A 15527-nucleotide genomic window follows, 5' to 3' on the forward strand; every position below is an offset into this window, starting at 1 on the left:
GAATCTTTATATGTGTGTGGGAAGATAGTATATTTTTGTTTGGATAAGTACTTGTATATCTTTTTTTTTAAGGATACCTACATCCTTTTTAATATATTATTTATAGATGTTTTCTAATACAAAATTTCACGGGAATGATATTAAAATGGAAGATGGGAAAGTCTCTTGGGAATGAAAATAAAGTTAAAATGGAAAAATAAAATTAGATGGAAGTTGCCATGTATTCATGAAATTGCTTAGTAAGAAGTTTTATTTTAGCCATAGACACTCTTTCAGCACCACTCATTTTTGGTATAATTTTTTTGCAAGAAGTGGAAATAAATAATTGACTAGAAATTTTCTATGCTTATGTTTTCTTTTTGCTTTTAAAGAAATGAATCAAATTGTGTCTGAATGTGCATGGGAAAGGAGTATAATGTTCATGTCAATCTAGGTAGTGAAATCTTACATCTATCACATCTGTTATTTGATGTCTGTTGCTTGAAATACTCAGTAATGAATCATGTTCATATAAGAAAAAGAACATTCAAGAATTATGGTTACAAATCAATCCATTTTGTGAGCTTTTAATAAATTCATTTTATAGGATTTTAATAGGTATAATTGATGGTATAAGATGTAATTACAGAAAAATATTTTCTTTTGAAAGCTATATACTATTTCTGGAATTTGTAACTGTTTATATATTTAACATTAATACTTATTTTTCGGTGTTTCTACCATCTCATTATAATAATATAACATGTTGTGTTTCTTATTAGACAGTGATCTTGGCAAACTTTTATTACGCTTCAAAATGTCTGATAAACAAACCGAGTGGATAGAAAACTGCCGAAGACAATTTTGTAAAATGATGAAGGCCAAACCTGATATAATCAGTGGAAGTGGTAAGTATGCTGTTTAATTTTTGTGGTGTTTTTGGTATGAATATTATATTAATGAAAGCTGTGTTTCCTAAAGACCAGTGTTGACATGTCTAGAATACATAATACTGACTCCAGAAGTCCATTGACTTCTGAGAAACTTATGATCCTGGAAAACAAAAATTATAATCTGAAATTCAGGGAAGCTGAGAGAGAGAAGATGGAGGAAGAGGCCCACCCACCCTCACCTCCTAATGACAGTAAAATTGTAGGCAGCCCAAAAACTGCCAAAAAATATTAAAATCTGAGAAACTACTAAATTTTTTTTAAACTAAGAGGTCTTGGTAAGCAGTTGGAACATTGATCTGCCTTTACCCAGGTAACCATTTACTCAGTTTCACCAGCTTTCACTATACCATACTGCTATATTTTTGGAAACCTTATTGATTTTTTTATTGACATGTATTTTGAAACTGTGCCACATCTAGCCAAGTAAATTTAGTCACTCTTAAGGAAATTGAAATTTTATTGTGAGGGAATAGCTGTTTCCTAAACTAGCAAATAAATTGTTTTATATTCAAATATATGTGCATTTGTTTTCTAAAAATCATTTTTAAATTTTGAATAAAGGTCTAAGAAAAAGGTTCTAATGGAAATATAAGGTAAATTTTTTTGAAAGCTGTAATTTAAAATTGTCCACGTTATTAGCCATGCTTTATGGTTTTCATATTAACTGTTATAAAATTAAAAGGGGGAAATAAAAATGTTTATATTTTGTTGTTGGAGACAGTATATTTTCTGAGAATAGTGACATAATCTATGGGCAACTCAGAGATGAATTCCCTAGATTTTCTTTTTGCCTCATATATCCTAGAATGAGTGATTAAGAACACCATCAGATGCAGGATAAAAAGGTGGGGTCAATAAACGCATACTCTCTAGTGAAAAGGACCAGGAAAGGGGTAGTCTATCAGGACACATTTTTATAGAGAGTGACCACTTTAATCCAGCCAAACACCGCAGAAAATCCTGCTAGCAAGACTTGGGCACAGTCTGGACTTCCATCCTTACCTGGCAGTAATGGGACACCCTTGCCACTCCTTGCTAGGATTGTATCAGAGAAGACTTAGAGAGTTAAGGATTTTCACTATCACTCAGTGATAACAGCGCCAGACCTTCTTCTTCCCCTCCACACGTGTTTGTCTCACACATGCAACAAATTTAAAATTAGAAAGTATCAGCAAAGAAATAAAACCCAAAAGGAAATTTTAGAAGTGAAAATACCATAACCAAAATAAAAAGCTAAATGGATTGGTTCAACAATAAAATGGACAGAGGGAAGAATTGGTGACTCGAAGGTATCAACAGAGAGGAAATAGACTGAAAAACAAAACAAAACAAAAAATTAACAGAGACCGAGAGACCTGTGGAACCATAACAGAAGTTCTAGCATTTGTGTCATTGGAGACCTGGGAAGAGGTTAGGACTATAAATGTGTTTGAAGAAACATAGCTAAAAATTTTCCAAATTTATCAAGAAACCCAAATCTAAAAGTATGGATTCAAGAACCACAAACAGGGTAAACCCAAAGAATTCCATACCAAGACACAATATAGTCAAACTTATAAAAACTAAAGACAAAAAAATCTTGAAAGCAGAGAAGGAAAAACAACATCATACCTACAGCGGAAAATCAATACCATTGACCATGGACCTCTCACCAGAAAAGATGGAGGACAGAGGAAGTGGCATGACATTCAAGCACTGAAAGAACTGTTAATCTGAATTCTCTATGCATTGAAAATAGTCTTCAGGAATAGAAAATCAAGATATTCTCAAATGAAGAATTTGTCAACAGCAGACCTACCCTAAATGAAGGGATAAAAGTCCTCTACCTTTGTACTTTCCTCACAAATTCCTGAGACTCTATACAAAATAAGTTTTCTTAAAAATTATAGAGGAAAGTGAATATAAACTACTTGAGAACATTGAGAAAAATAGTCTGACTGTGCTTATAATTTGTATAAAATGTGGATATGGTTGGATGCAGTAAGATTGTAAAGTGCCTGAAACCCATGAGTATAGTGTTAACTTCATGGGGTAGGGAGATGGGAGCCATGATTTAGTTCTTGAATAAGCAAGTGTTCAAGGAAAAAGCCTCTGGTGGTTCCATGTAAGATGGACTGATTGGGAAAAAATTGGGTCTCTATTGTAATTATCTTATGATCTGATGATATGCTAGCAGTGATAAAAGATAAAAAAGAATTAAAAAAGAATGAATCCAGGAGAAATTTTGCATGTTTACAAACACTGAGCTGCCTTAGTTTTGGAACCAGCTTCTCTTGTGACAGCAGTGCCAAGGGAGAAATTAGTCAATACCCAAGTATCCCTGAACAATCTGTCCTCAGTCTTTTCTCATTAGATAAACCCATGTCCCTTTGTAGTTTGTATGTACACACACACACATACATACATATATATATATGTCTTATACATTTTTTTTATAGTCTGTGTCATAGTCCAGCCCCATGGAATAAATATGTTTTAAAGGAGGCAGCTTATAATCTAAAATCCTTTCTAGAAATTCCAGGTCTGTCATTTGAAATAAAAAGATCCACTTAAGATGAAAAGAATATTTTATGGTTAACTTTCTGGACAGTAATATTCTAGAGTTAATTTGTATTTAAAGGTAAGTGTTTCATGATATGAACTAATTTCCTTGAGTTATAGATGATGGAATTTTTAGTGAATTGACAATGAGTGAAGTGGTTGGCCATACTGAGATAAATAGCCACTCTAGTAATTATGCAAGTTCAGCTACACTTATGTTTGGTTAGTTAGATGTACCAATGAGATTTTAGCCACGTGTTCAACTACTGTATATAGATCAGTGTTTAGTATTATTCCATGATTATAGCCTATCCCTCAAAATATTTGGAAGTGCATAGTGCTGTTTATAAGGGTTGCTGGGCAAAATGAGTCTGTTGGAATCAGTAGAAATCCAGAACCTTCTCCAGATAGTTTGGCGATGTAATTTTTGCATACAAAGTATAAAAGTAGTTAATCTAAAAGCCTCCAGTGTATGGATCTAATGGCATAATTTTGCATTTCAAGATCAGTACTTGCCATAAAATAGTGTGCTTTTGCAAAGTCTGCAGTTAGTCTGGTAACTCTTTCAGTTTCAAATTATATTGTGTTTAGCTCCACAGATATGATAAAGAATTTTTTTATTTCACTGAAGTGTGTTTAGCTATCTGTCTGATGGCTAAACCTGATTCTGGGCATATGATTCAAAGAATTGCTTAGCAGTACGCTGTGACCTTTCCCATTAACTCAGGCACTTTACTTCGGTGCATAGCATGTAGCAAACATACGGTTGTGCTAAAATGAGAATAATTATAATGTTAAATGGATATTTCCACTTAAAATTCTTTTTATATAATCTTTGTTACTAATGTGTATCTCACATTTTATTCTTATAGTTTGATTCAGAATGATTTTCTAAAATTCATTAAGATATTCTTAAAAAATTGTAATCTCAAGAGTCTCAAGACTGTAATTTTTTAATTTAAATTCAGTTGATTAACGTATAATATATTACTTGTTTCAGGGGTGCAGGTCTGTGATTCATCAGTCTTTTATAATACCCAGTGCTCACAACACATACCCTCCCCAATGTCCATCACCCTGTTACCCCATCCCTCCACCCCGCTTCCCTCCAGCAACCCTCAGTTTGTTTCCTAAGATTAAGAGTCTCTTAGGTTTTGTCTCTCTGTCTGGTTTCGTTTTGTTTCATTTTTCCTCTTTATATTAAATAACATAAACAAACACATGGAGGTTGAAAGCTCACCTAAGAGCTATTTATGTATAGATTCATAGGTTAAAACTTTGAAAGATTTTTCTGTGAGAGAATTTATCCCTATGCATGTAAAGATAGAACCATTACACAACTATAAGTTTAAATAATTGACAATACTGTTGCCCTTTCTGACCCTCCACTACTATATTCTCATACTTTTTAATACTTTATTTGAAATCAGAATATGAATAGAGTTCAGTGATTAAAATTTTTGTTTTTTTTAAATTTTTTATTGTTATGTTAATCACCATATATTACATCATTTGTTTTGGTGTAGTGTTCCATGATTCATTGTTTGTTCATAACACCCAGTGCTCCATGCAGAATGTGCCCTCTTTAATACCCATCACCAGGCTAACCCATCCCCCTACCCTCCTCCCCTCTAGAACCCTCAGTTTGTTTTTCAGAGTCCATTATCTCTCCTGGTTCGTTAAAATTTTTGTTTTTAATCTTAGGCCATTAAAAACTGTGATATGTAGCTTGTCAGAGCTACAATTGTTGGAAAGCGCGTGTTATTCCTGTTTGATTTCACATTTTTCACATGTTGAACACTAATTTTCTTTATGACTTATGTGCTTAAAATGCACTTGGATATGAAAAAAGGGTCCATTTAGTTAATATAGGTCATAGTCAATATCCTGAATGTAACGCAGTTTTAAAAGGTGGCTTAAGCTTGCTTGTTTTATATATATATATATATATATATATATATATATATATACATATGTATGTATATATATATATATATATATATATATTCTGTGTATGCATATCATTTACTTTATAGATATATTTCTTTCCAAAAAACCAATTCTGGATTCTATATTAAGTATAATTCATCTCATTACATACATTTTGAGAGTGGTAAATGCAAACACAGTGGCATTATCAGTCCAGTCCAGGAATCATTTGTTTCTTCTAAACCAGATAGAGAAAAACTTACTTTTTTTTTTTTTTGATACAGTTCCTTACTGTTTCACTGATAGATAGGTGTCTTTTCCAACGTTTTTTTGATTAATAAACTTTTTTAGAGCAATTGTAGATTTACAGCAAAATTGAGCAGAAAGTACGGAGAGTTCCCATATACATTCTATGCCTTACACATGCACAACCTCCCCCACTATAACACCTGTTACAATCAACGAACCTACATTGGCACATCATTATCATCCAAAGTCTGTAGTTTGCATTGGGTTCACTCTTGGTGTTTGCACATTCTATGAATTTTAACAAATGTATAATGGGGAAATTTACCCACCATTGTTGTGTCATAGAGAAGAGTATCACAGCCCTAAAAATCCTGTGTTCTACCTATGCATCTTTCCCTCCACCCAACTGCTGGCAAGCTTACTTTTGATCCAGTTGCCTTAAACAGATATAAAGTTGCCAAGTGTATAAAACACATAATATGCCCTGGTCTTGAAAGGGAAGGGAGTTATGCCTTGATTGTTGTCTTGGAGTTTAGATAATTTTTTTTTCTGCATGTGTGAATAATGACGATAAGATATTATAGCCTAGTTAGTGATGATTTTCTTTCTGTATCTAGATCATTTAGCGAATTCTGAAGTAATCCTTAGAGAATCTAAAGATAACAGATGATTCTTTTCCAGTTTTACATTGAATAGGTTCTCAGTGAAGCAATTAAAATTTAATTTACATCAAAAACATTGTTATGAATATTAAAGTGTTTTGTGTTTTGAATTGGACCCCCTTAAGGGTGTAACTGTGAAGAAGTTCAGATGACTTTTATCTACTAGTCTGTGACTTCAGAGATGCATTATCATGTATTATTCTTGACCTTTAATATCCTAATTATTATCTTGTTTATTACAGCTTTACTAGAATTGCTTGAAAAATTTGTGCTTCATCTCTCCGAAAGCGCATCTGAATGCTACTTCCCCTCAGTGGAATATACAGGTATGTTTTAAGCGTCTTGAATTTTGAAAAGCACTTAATTATCTAAAAAAATAGATAATATTTCATAGAGCTGTCTAATTAGATTAAAAATATGCACAAGGTTTCTCATCTTAAAAATCTCTCACTTGGTTCCATATACAGTATAGATATCTCAGTCTCTTCTGTGCAAGTGTCTGGGTTTTCTTGTAACTTTCTCTTTTTTGAGCTTTTTTTTCCGATCTACCCATCAAAAGTTGTTTTTCCTTAAGGCATTGTCTTCCTCTCTTTTGATTCTATCCACTATCCTCTAGGATCTCCTTTGTACTGTTTTTACCTACCGCATATGTTGATAACTTCAAAATTCACATCTTCTATTCAGAGATCTACTATAAGCTTCATTGTGGTATTCCCAGCAGCTTAAAAGGTAAACATCACCTGGATGTGCTACAGAAACCCTCAAACTCTAAATGTCCAGCAGGGCCCTCACCTCATGATACCTTATTAACATATACCCTTTTCTACATTGTGTTTTGGGGGGCAATACAATCATCTACTGTCCATCTAAACCAGAAACTGAATAATGATCTAAGTCCATATTTTCTTCTCAATTACCAAACTATGTTAATTCTATGTTCTTAATAGATCTCAAATTTATCTACTTAATTGACCACTTCTTTGTTCAGGCCCCCATTACTTCTTGCCTAGGGTATTACAACAGCCTCTTTTCCAGGTGTCACTGATTGGAATCTGATTTCTTTTCAAAGGTATCCTTTATGCTGCTCTCAGAGTGACCTTTGAAGTGCAAATCTGACCTACTCATTCCTTGAAGTGCAAGGAAGATCCTTCCTTGGAAGGATCAACATTGACCATTGCCTAAAGTCTAAGCTTCTTACCTTGATACCCAAAGCCTTACATTTTCCTTCCCTTTTCTTCCTTTCTGGCATCATGTTTTTTTCTCCATGCCTTCTGTTTATTTTTCAGGAACACTAAACTATTAGCAGCATTGCCGGCTTCTCCCTTCCCCCACTCAAAGACACATTCATTGATTAAACACATACTTACAGTTTTCTACTATTTAATAGAATTTTTATAAGCATATAGACACAGCAGTAAACAAAAGAGGGAAAGAATCTTGCCTTTTGATGGGAAGACAGACAATAAACAAATGCTTTAGTATATCAAATAGTATGGCGGCAAATGAGAAATACACAGCAGGGAAGAGGGCTGGAGAGTGCTAACTGGGGATGAGGGTTACATTATTAATCATGTTCAGACTAGCAAAGTGGGGAGCAAGAGATGTAGATACTTTCAGGAGAGGAGAATTCCAGCTAGTGACCAGGAAAGAGACGAGTATGGCTGACCAGGAGTATGGGAGAAGCATTGTTGGTATTGAAGTCAGAGAAGGAAGGATGATAGAGGGTTTTTGAAAGTCACTGCAGCGTCTTGAACATAGGAACACAGGCTCTGATTTATATTTTTACGAAAGATTGCTGTGGAGCCTGTGTTGAGCAAAGACTGAAGGGAGGACAGAGGGTTAAGACTGGGAGATGAAGTAGGAAGCTATTGAGAAGATCCAGATGAAAAATGGCAGTGGTTTCGATGAGGATGTCAGTGGGAGATAGTGAGAAGTATTTGGATTCTGGGTATATTTTGATGATAGAGCCAACAGAATTGAGTAACAGATCGACAGTGGAATGTGAGAGAAAGGAAGGAATCAAAGAAGACTCCAACTCATTGATCCAAGCCACGGGAAGGATTAGATTATCATACACTGAGATGGGGAGGAATGAGGGAGAAATAGGTTTGAGAGAGGAGGTGAAGAGCTTGCTTTTATGTTAGGTTTTGAATACTTGTTATACATTTAAATAGACATTTTTTTATACATTGAATATTTGAATCTGGAATTTAGGGGGAAGATATGGGTTGGAAATATATATTGCTAAATCATCAGCTTGGTATATAAAGCCAGTATGCATCTCTGTCATGGCTTTCTCATATTCCAACTTAAGGTCTTAATGTGCAGTAAACTCCTGTAGGGTAGTTTTCGCGTCTTATCTGTCATATCCTCTGCAACTAGAATGACAGTGTTAAGAAATATTTGACAAAGAATAGCTAAAAGAATGAAGGAGGAGGGCTTTATAAACTATCAATCAGTTTGTCTTAATTTTAATAGGCAGTAGATTAAACCCTTTAAGATTTCTGAGCAAAAGCTTTGACTCATCTGTACTTTAGGAAGATTATTTTAGTGACTGTATAAAGGATGAACTAGAGTGCAGAACTGAAATCTGCCAAAGGTGAATCTCCAGGACATGAGAGTCGGTAAAGAAATTGTGAAGAAAGCAGAGAAGTAGCAGAGACTTATGAAAATAGATAATCAAGGGAATCTGCTCCTCTTCCTTGTAAGGGTAAAATGACTTCTCTGTTTGCTGAAGAACTCATCATTTAAATATTTATTCAAGTTAGACACTAAATGTCCTATTTCCTTAAAAAAAAAATATATATGCTTCCAGTCTGGCCCAGCCTATCCTTCTGGTGCTATTACCCACCACTGGTCAAAGGCCTCCTGTGCATTCATGTCACTGAACCTTTGCTACTACTGTTCCTTTAGATGAGCTTTTCTTTTCCCATATGATAATGTAAAACTTAACTATAAAGTTGCAGCTAAAATGTTCCCTTCCCTCTTACTCCTAAGTAGATGTTCCTCTTCTGCACTCTTTGTATTCACTTTAAACTTCCATTTTGATATTTATTATATTGTATGTGGCTAGTTTAAATTATTCCATTAGGTCTCAAACTCCTTTGTATCTTTAATATAGTATTTTATATATCTTTATTGAATTAAATATATATACTGTTTCATTAGCATCTATATTCATACAAATAGTGTACCTGGGTGGCTCAGTCGTTAAGCGTCTGCCTTCGGTTCAGGTCATGATCCCAGGGTCCTGGGATCGAGTCCCACATCGGGCTCCCTGCTCGGCCGGAAGCCTGCTTCTCCCCCTCCCACACCCCCTGCTTGTGTTCCTGCTCTCGCTATCTCTCTCTCTGTCAAATAAATAAATAAAAATCTTAAAAAAAAAAACAATTATAAATATATTGATGTTTACAAATACACGTATGAACATATACCTAATTATTTACATAGCAACCTTTAATGCAAATTTGGCAAAGGGATAAAAGAGAACATAAGAAAATGAGAACAAAGAAATGAGAGGAAAACATAAGGTAGCAATAAACAGATTAAGGTAGGTGAAGGGAATTGATACCTACTGAGGACCTCTTGTGAACTAAATAGTGTGCTGAAGAACTTGATGTGTGTTATATTATTCAACCCTAAAACTACTGTTTGCAGTAGGCATAATCATCACTTTTAAAATCAGGAAACTGAGCTACAGAGGAAGGAACAGGAATTGTGAAGAGAGTTTTAAAAAAAAGCATTTGTGAAGAAAATTATAACACTATGAATAAACCTGAAAATATATGTGAAAAGATACAGAGATTAATGGTCAAGTCTATGAGTATGAGAGGAAATAAAAAGTGATAGTTATGGAGATTTGCATGGCCAGAGTAGGTATCTCCCTAGTTTCACTATAATCTCCAGTTTCTGCAGCTTGGCACATTGTTCTGTTGGATCATATTTTCTGTAAATAATCTAAAATTAACATTATGTTACATACATCATCTAAATACTCAACAAGACTAATTGCCCAGTGTGTACACATTCACTGCCCTCTGTTGAATTTCTAAATTTTATGATGAGGGACTTCTCAGATGTTGGCTCTTTTGAATGTATTATCTAGGCAGATAAACCTCAAATGTGCATTTAATTTCTTTAAAGGTTCCAAATGAATAGCTATCCACTGGAGTTTCAGAGTACAGCCAAAAATAAGGTGGCTTCCTGTTTCTTGATTGTGTAATATATGTTGTTATGATATGGGCTAAGCTTGTTGCTAATATCATTTTCTTCCCATGGCTAAAGATATCCTCACCCTTCATCATTTATTTTTTTTTTGGCTGGTGGAACAATTATTTCCTATTATAAAATTTCACTCTGTTTACTTTAAATAAATAAAAACCATGCTTTGATATAAAAAAGAAAATGCAGGATAGATATATTCAGTGTTTTTTCATGTTTCTTAAAATGAGAAATTGATTGTCTTTTTAAAAATGACAGCTTGCGTAAACCCTGAGGTAGCTGAGATTAGAATAACACAATCATCCATCTGTTGTTAGTTCCCTTAGGATTCCAATCTATTATAAAATTTGCAGATCTGGAAAAATCAAATTAGTTTAGCTGTTTATCCCCTTAAAGAAAGAGGAATGAACAAAGTTCTGCACATTTGCAGTTTGTAAATCTATATAGGTATCTTTCCAAATCTTAACCAATGTTAATTTTTTGTTGGTTCAATTCCCTGGAATGAGTTGGAGATTTTTTTTTTCCTAATGTAATTGCTTCTTTAAATGATAAATTAAGTACTCCTTTAAAAGTAGGAAATATTTTTAATTTTATACCTTTACTCTTTATGTTGCTAATCAAAACGTTGGGAAGAAATCAGAAAATTTTGCATTGTTTCACCTTTTGACTATTGAAATACTTGTAAACTTAATATATATTGTTAAACACCTTTTATACTTTCTTTGGATATTCAGCAAATATACTCTTTTCCACCTTCCATTTATGGAGCATGTTTATGAGTACGCTTAATAATTGCAAGGAAGTATATAATATGAATTAATTAGACTATCCCCAAGTGGGGGAAATAATTCATACACCTAAAATGATGAATTAAATAAATTGCAACAATTAGTAAGAAAAAATAAGGAAAACTGACATTTTCCAGCTAGCTGCTTTATTTCAGGCATTGTGCCTTTAAGTGTGGTATTTGAATTGGGTTATTGTCAAATGAGGGTTTTTGTTTTTAAGTGCCATAAGTGTTCGGTGGAAAGAGTGATCAGTGTTGACTAGTGCTGTCAGGAAAGACAGGAAGAAGTGATAATGGAGCAAGAGGAGTGGCTCTAGTATGGCTAAAAGAAAAAACAGGAGAAGGGGAGCCTTGCAGGAAAGGGTAATAGCATAAGGACATGGGAAGAAATCCTTTTTCCCAAATAATGCTGACTATGCCAATTAGGAGGCTGATATTCTTACAGTAACTTGGCCACCAGAAATTGAATTTTATGTCTGTATGAATTGAATAAAATGGATAGTTAAACTGTATGTTAAAAGAGAAGCAACAGAATCTGCAGACTGACTCTGGGAAAGGAGGGAGGTAGAAGAGAGTATATGACGGGTTGACTTCTTTGGGTGGTGAGAGTTCTTTGACTTTATAACAGTTATAGCAGGGCTTTAGAAGAATCACTAAACAGCCAAGCAGTAACTGCTTCTCTAACCATGGAAGTGTATTCCAGTGGAAAAATTCTTTACTCTTCCGAAAATTAATTTTTTTCCACACCATTAGCCAAGTACCAGGCAGAATAGATATCATTTCTTCTACTGCCCTATGTGCTAGCTTTGCAAACCAAAAATAGAATAGACTGCATTACCAGAGTGAGTAATTTCAGTCAATATTAAGTAAATTTTTCCAACTCATTTTGTTCTGAGACCATTATATTTACAATTACATGGATCGGTTACTTCAAAGAGTTAATACTTTGATTAAATTAGACATTAAGTAGGGTAAGTATGATGCTACAGGTGTCATTGTTTGGTTGACTTTTTATCAGCAACTTGTTATACTTTTTTTTTTTAAGATTTTATTTATTTTTTCACAGAGAGAGACACAGTGAGAGAGGGAACACAAGCAGGGGGAGTGGGAGAGGGAGAAGCAGGCTTTCCTGCGGAGCAGGGAGCCTGATGCAGGCCTCCATCCCAGGACCCTGGGATGATGACCTGAGCCGAAGGCAGATGCTTAACGACTGAGCCACCCCGGCGCCCCAACTTGTTATACTTTTCATAATGGCTCCAGGGAGTGGGAGCTATATCATCCGTTTGTTACTTAATTTCAATGTATAGAAAATATTAAGTCCCTATCTATTTCCATCTCCAACTTTCTCCATTTGATATGAAGTACAATTTCTTGTTCATTTATTAATTTATCTCTTCATTCACTCAGTGTTAAGCACCTATTAACGTATCTCATACATAGATTTGCACATTTCAGTAAGTCACTGGTTACCAGTGATACATCAGAGTCCCTTGAAGACATCCATTTTTATCACTGAATTTTATTTATTTTATCCTATCAATTTTGTTTTATTTCTGAAGATTTTAGTTTCTACTTCGTAAGTTGTATTTAGTCCAGATTGTATATAACAAAAGATTATTTCACCGAACTTTTGTAGTCCAAGATCTGTTTCTGTTTGTCAAGTTGTCATATATCAAACAGAAATTTAAAATTGAAGTGTCTCTTTTAATAAAATATTTAGTAAATAGAAAATTATTTTCTCACTTCTTATTCCTGCTTGGAAAATGTTATTTTTTTCAAAGGGGTTTTATTCACACTACTGTCACCTATATCTATTTAATATTGGGGTTTTTTTTTGAGTGGATATTTGATGTTTGTTATGGTATGCCTAATACCCCAATATATTCTCATTTAAAAGCCTTTTTAAAGATTTAACTACTACATTCTTTAAAGTGAAATTTGTGAAGTGAAGTATTACTATCTGATTTTAACTATATCTAAGCTTTACTTTTATTCCTTTAAATGTGGATCTCAAGTTCAGTGCACAAGAAATAAGCTGTAGAGGTCCTTAAAAATACAAATGACTGGATATTTACCCTCAGCAATCTCATTCGGTGGTCTGGAGTGGAGTCTGTTTATCTTTACTTTTAAAAAAAAACTCAGAGAATTTTGATGTACAGCTGTAATTGGGAACTATTATCTGTTGAAATGTGCAGAATTAAGTTTCTATTCTGAATATACAGAAACATAAACTTTTAGAGAAGGAATAGGTCTGGGGAATTATTTGTACAACCACAGAAAAGTTAAAAGGACTCCTTAGACAGACAGCTAGATAAATCTGAAATGATTCTTTCCTTCCATGGGAAAGAACTAAGACTCTGAATCATGTAACATGAGTGTCATAGTCCTTTTGGGCAACTCCTCTCACCTTGATCCTTAACTATTCCATTCTTCATTGATAGCGAGGTCAGCATCTTCTTCTAGAAGTCACCCTGATCTATAGAATACAGTGGCTTCAGGAAGGCTCATTATTAGCACCATTAGCCCACTGCACATTCCTCCTACTTCTGTTAAGATATTTAGCTGTATTATACTTTCCAGAAGAGGAACATTAGTATTACAAGCACACAGATATATATATTAATGAAGATAAATATTTCTCATGTTTAATAATCCAGTTTTATATGTACTAGAATTTTAAGTGTTATCATCTAATCTAAATTAGAATTGTTCTGGTAATCGTTTATAAAAAGTCTTTTATATAAATACACAGAAGTGGAATTCATGGATCAGAGAGTAGAGGTATGTTTAACTTTATAAAAAATTGCCAAACCATTTTCCAAAATAGTTGTACGATTTTACATTCTCACCAGCAATGTATGACAATTCCAGTTCCTCCTTATTCTTACCAACACTCGGTATTTTCAGTCTTAAATTTTAGCCATTTTAGTGGGTATGCAGTAGTATCTCCATGTGGTTTTAATTTGCATTTTCCTGATGACAAATGATGTTGAACACTTCTTTTGAGATGTCTATGCAAGTATTTTGCTTTACTTACCCCCATCATTTCTATATGAATTTTATGACATTTTATAAGTTATAGGTGGTGGTTATATAATGATTATGGATACAATTTCTTGTCTAATTTATACTGCATATATTTTCTTCCATTGTGTGGCTTGTCTAGTCATTTTCTTTTCTTTTTTTTAAATTTTTTTATTGTTATGTTAATCACCATACATTACATTATTAATTTTGATGTAGTGTTCCATGATTCATTGTTTGTGCATAACACCCAGTGCTCCACGCAGAACGTGCCCTCTTTAATACCCATCACCAGGCTAACCCATCCCCCCACCCCTCTCCCCTCTAGAACCCTCAGTTTGTTTTTCAGAGTCCATCGTCTCTCATGGTTCGTCTCCCCCTCCAATTTACTCCCCTTCATTCTTCCCCTCCTGCTATCTTCTTCTTCTTTTTTTTTTTTTTCTTAACATATATTGCATTATTTGTTTCAGAGGTACAGATCTGTGATTCAGCAGTTTTGCACAATTCACATCGCTCACCATAGCACATACCCTCCCCAGTGTCGATCACCCAGCCACCCCATCCCTCCCACACCCCCACCACTACAGCAACCCTCAGTTTGTTTCCTGAGATTAAGAATTCCTCATATCAGTGAGGTCATATGATACATCTTTCTCTGATTGACTTATTTCACTCAGCATAACACCCTCCAGTTCCATCCACGTCGTTGCAAATGGCAAGATCTCATTCCTTTTGATGGCTGCATAATATTCCATTGTGTATATATACGACATCTTCTTTATCCATTCATCTATCGATGGGCATCTTGCCTCTTTCTACAGTTTGGCTATTGTGGACATTGCTGCTATAAACATCGGAGTGCACGTACCCCTTCGGATCCCTACAGTTGTATCTTTGTGGTAAATACCCAGTAGTGCAGTTGCTGGATCGTATGTTAGCTCTGTTTTCAACTGTTTGAGGAACCTCCATACTGTTTTCCAGAGGGGTTGCACCAGCTTGCATTCCCACCAACAGTGTAGGAGGGTTCCCCTTTCTCTGCATCCCCACCAACATCTGTCATTTCCTGACTTGTTAATTTTAGCCATTCTGACTGGTATGAGGTGGTATCTCATTGAGGTTTTGATTTGGATTTCCCTGATGCCGAGCGATGTTGAGCACTCTTTCATGTGTCTGTTGGCCATT

At 34.5% G+C, this 15527-nt stretch overlaps 1 protein-coding gene across 3 annotated transcripts in view; it reads left to right on the forward strand.

Moving 5' to 3' along the window:
- Window positions 1–15527, forward strand: part of TBC1D32 (TBC1 domain family member 32) — a 197016-nt gene that overhangs the window by 140237 nt on the left and 41252 nt on the right. For all 3 annotated transcript variants that reach the window (XM_027600953.1, XM_027600954.1, XM_027600955.1), the window contains 2 exons: window positions 762–887; window positions 6556–6639. In XM_027600953.1, coding sequence (XP_027456754.1) covers window positions 762–887; window positions 6556–6639 — 210 coding nt within the window. The remainder of the gene's footprint in view (window positions 1–761; window positions 888–6555; window positions 6640–15527) is intronic.

The sequence above is a fragment of the Zalophus californianus genome, chromosome 7 (genome assembly GCF_009762305.2).
Source record: "Zalophus californianus isolate mZalCal1 chromosome 7, mZalCal1.pri.v2, whole genome shotgun sequence".
Classification (NCBI taxonomy): Eukaryota; Metazoa; Chordata; class Mammalia; order Carnivora; family Otariidae; genus Zalophus; species Zalophus californianus.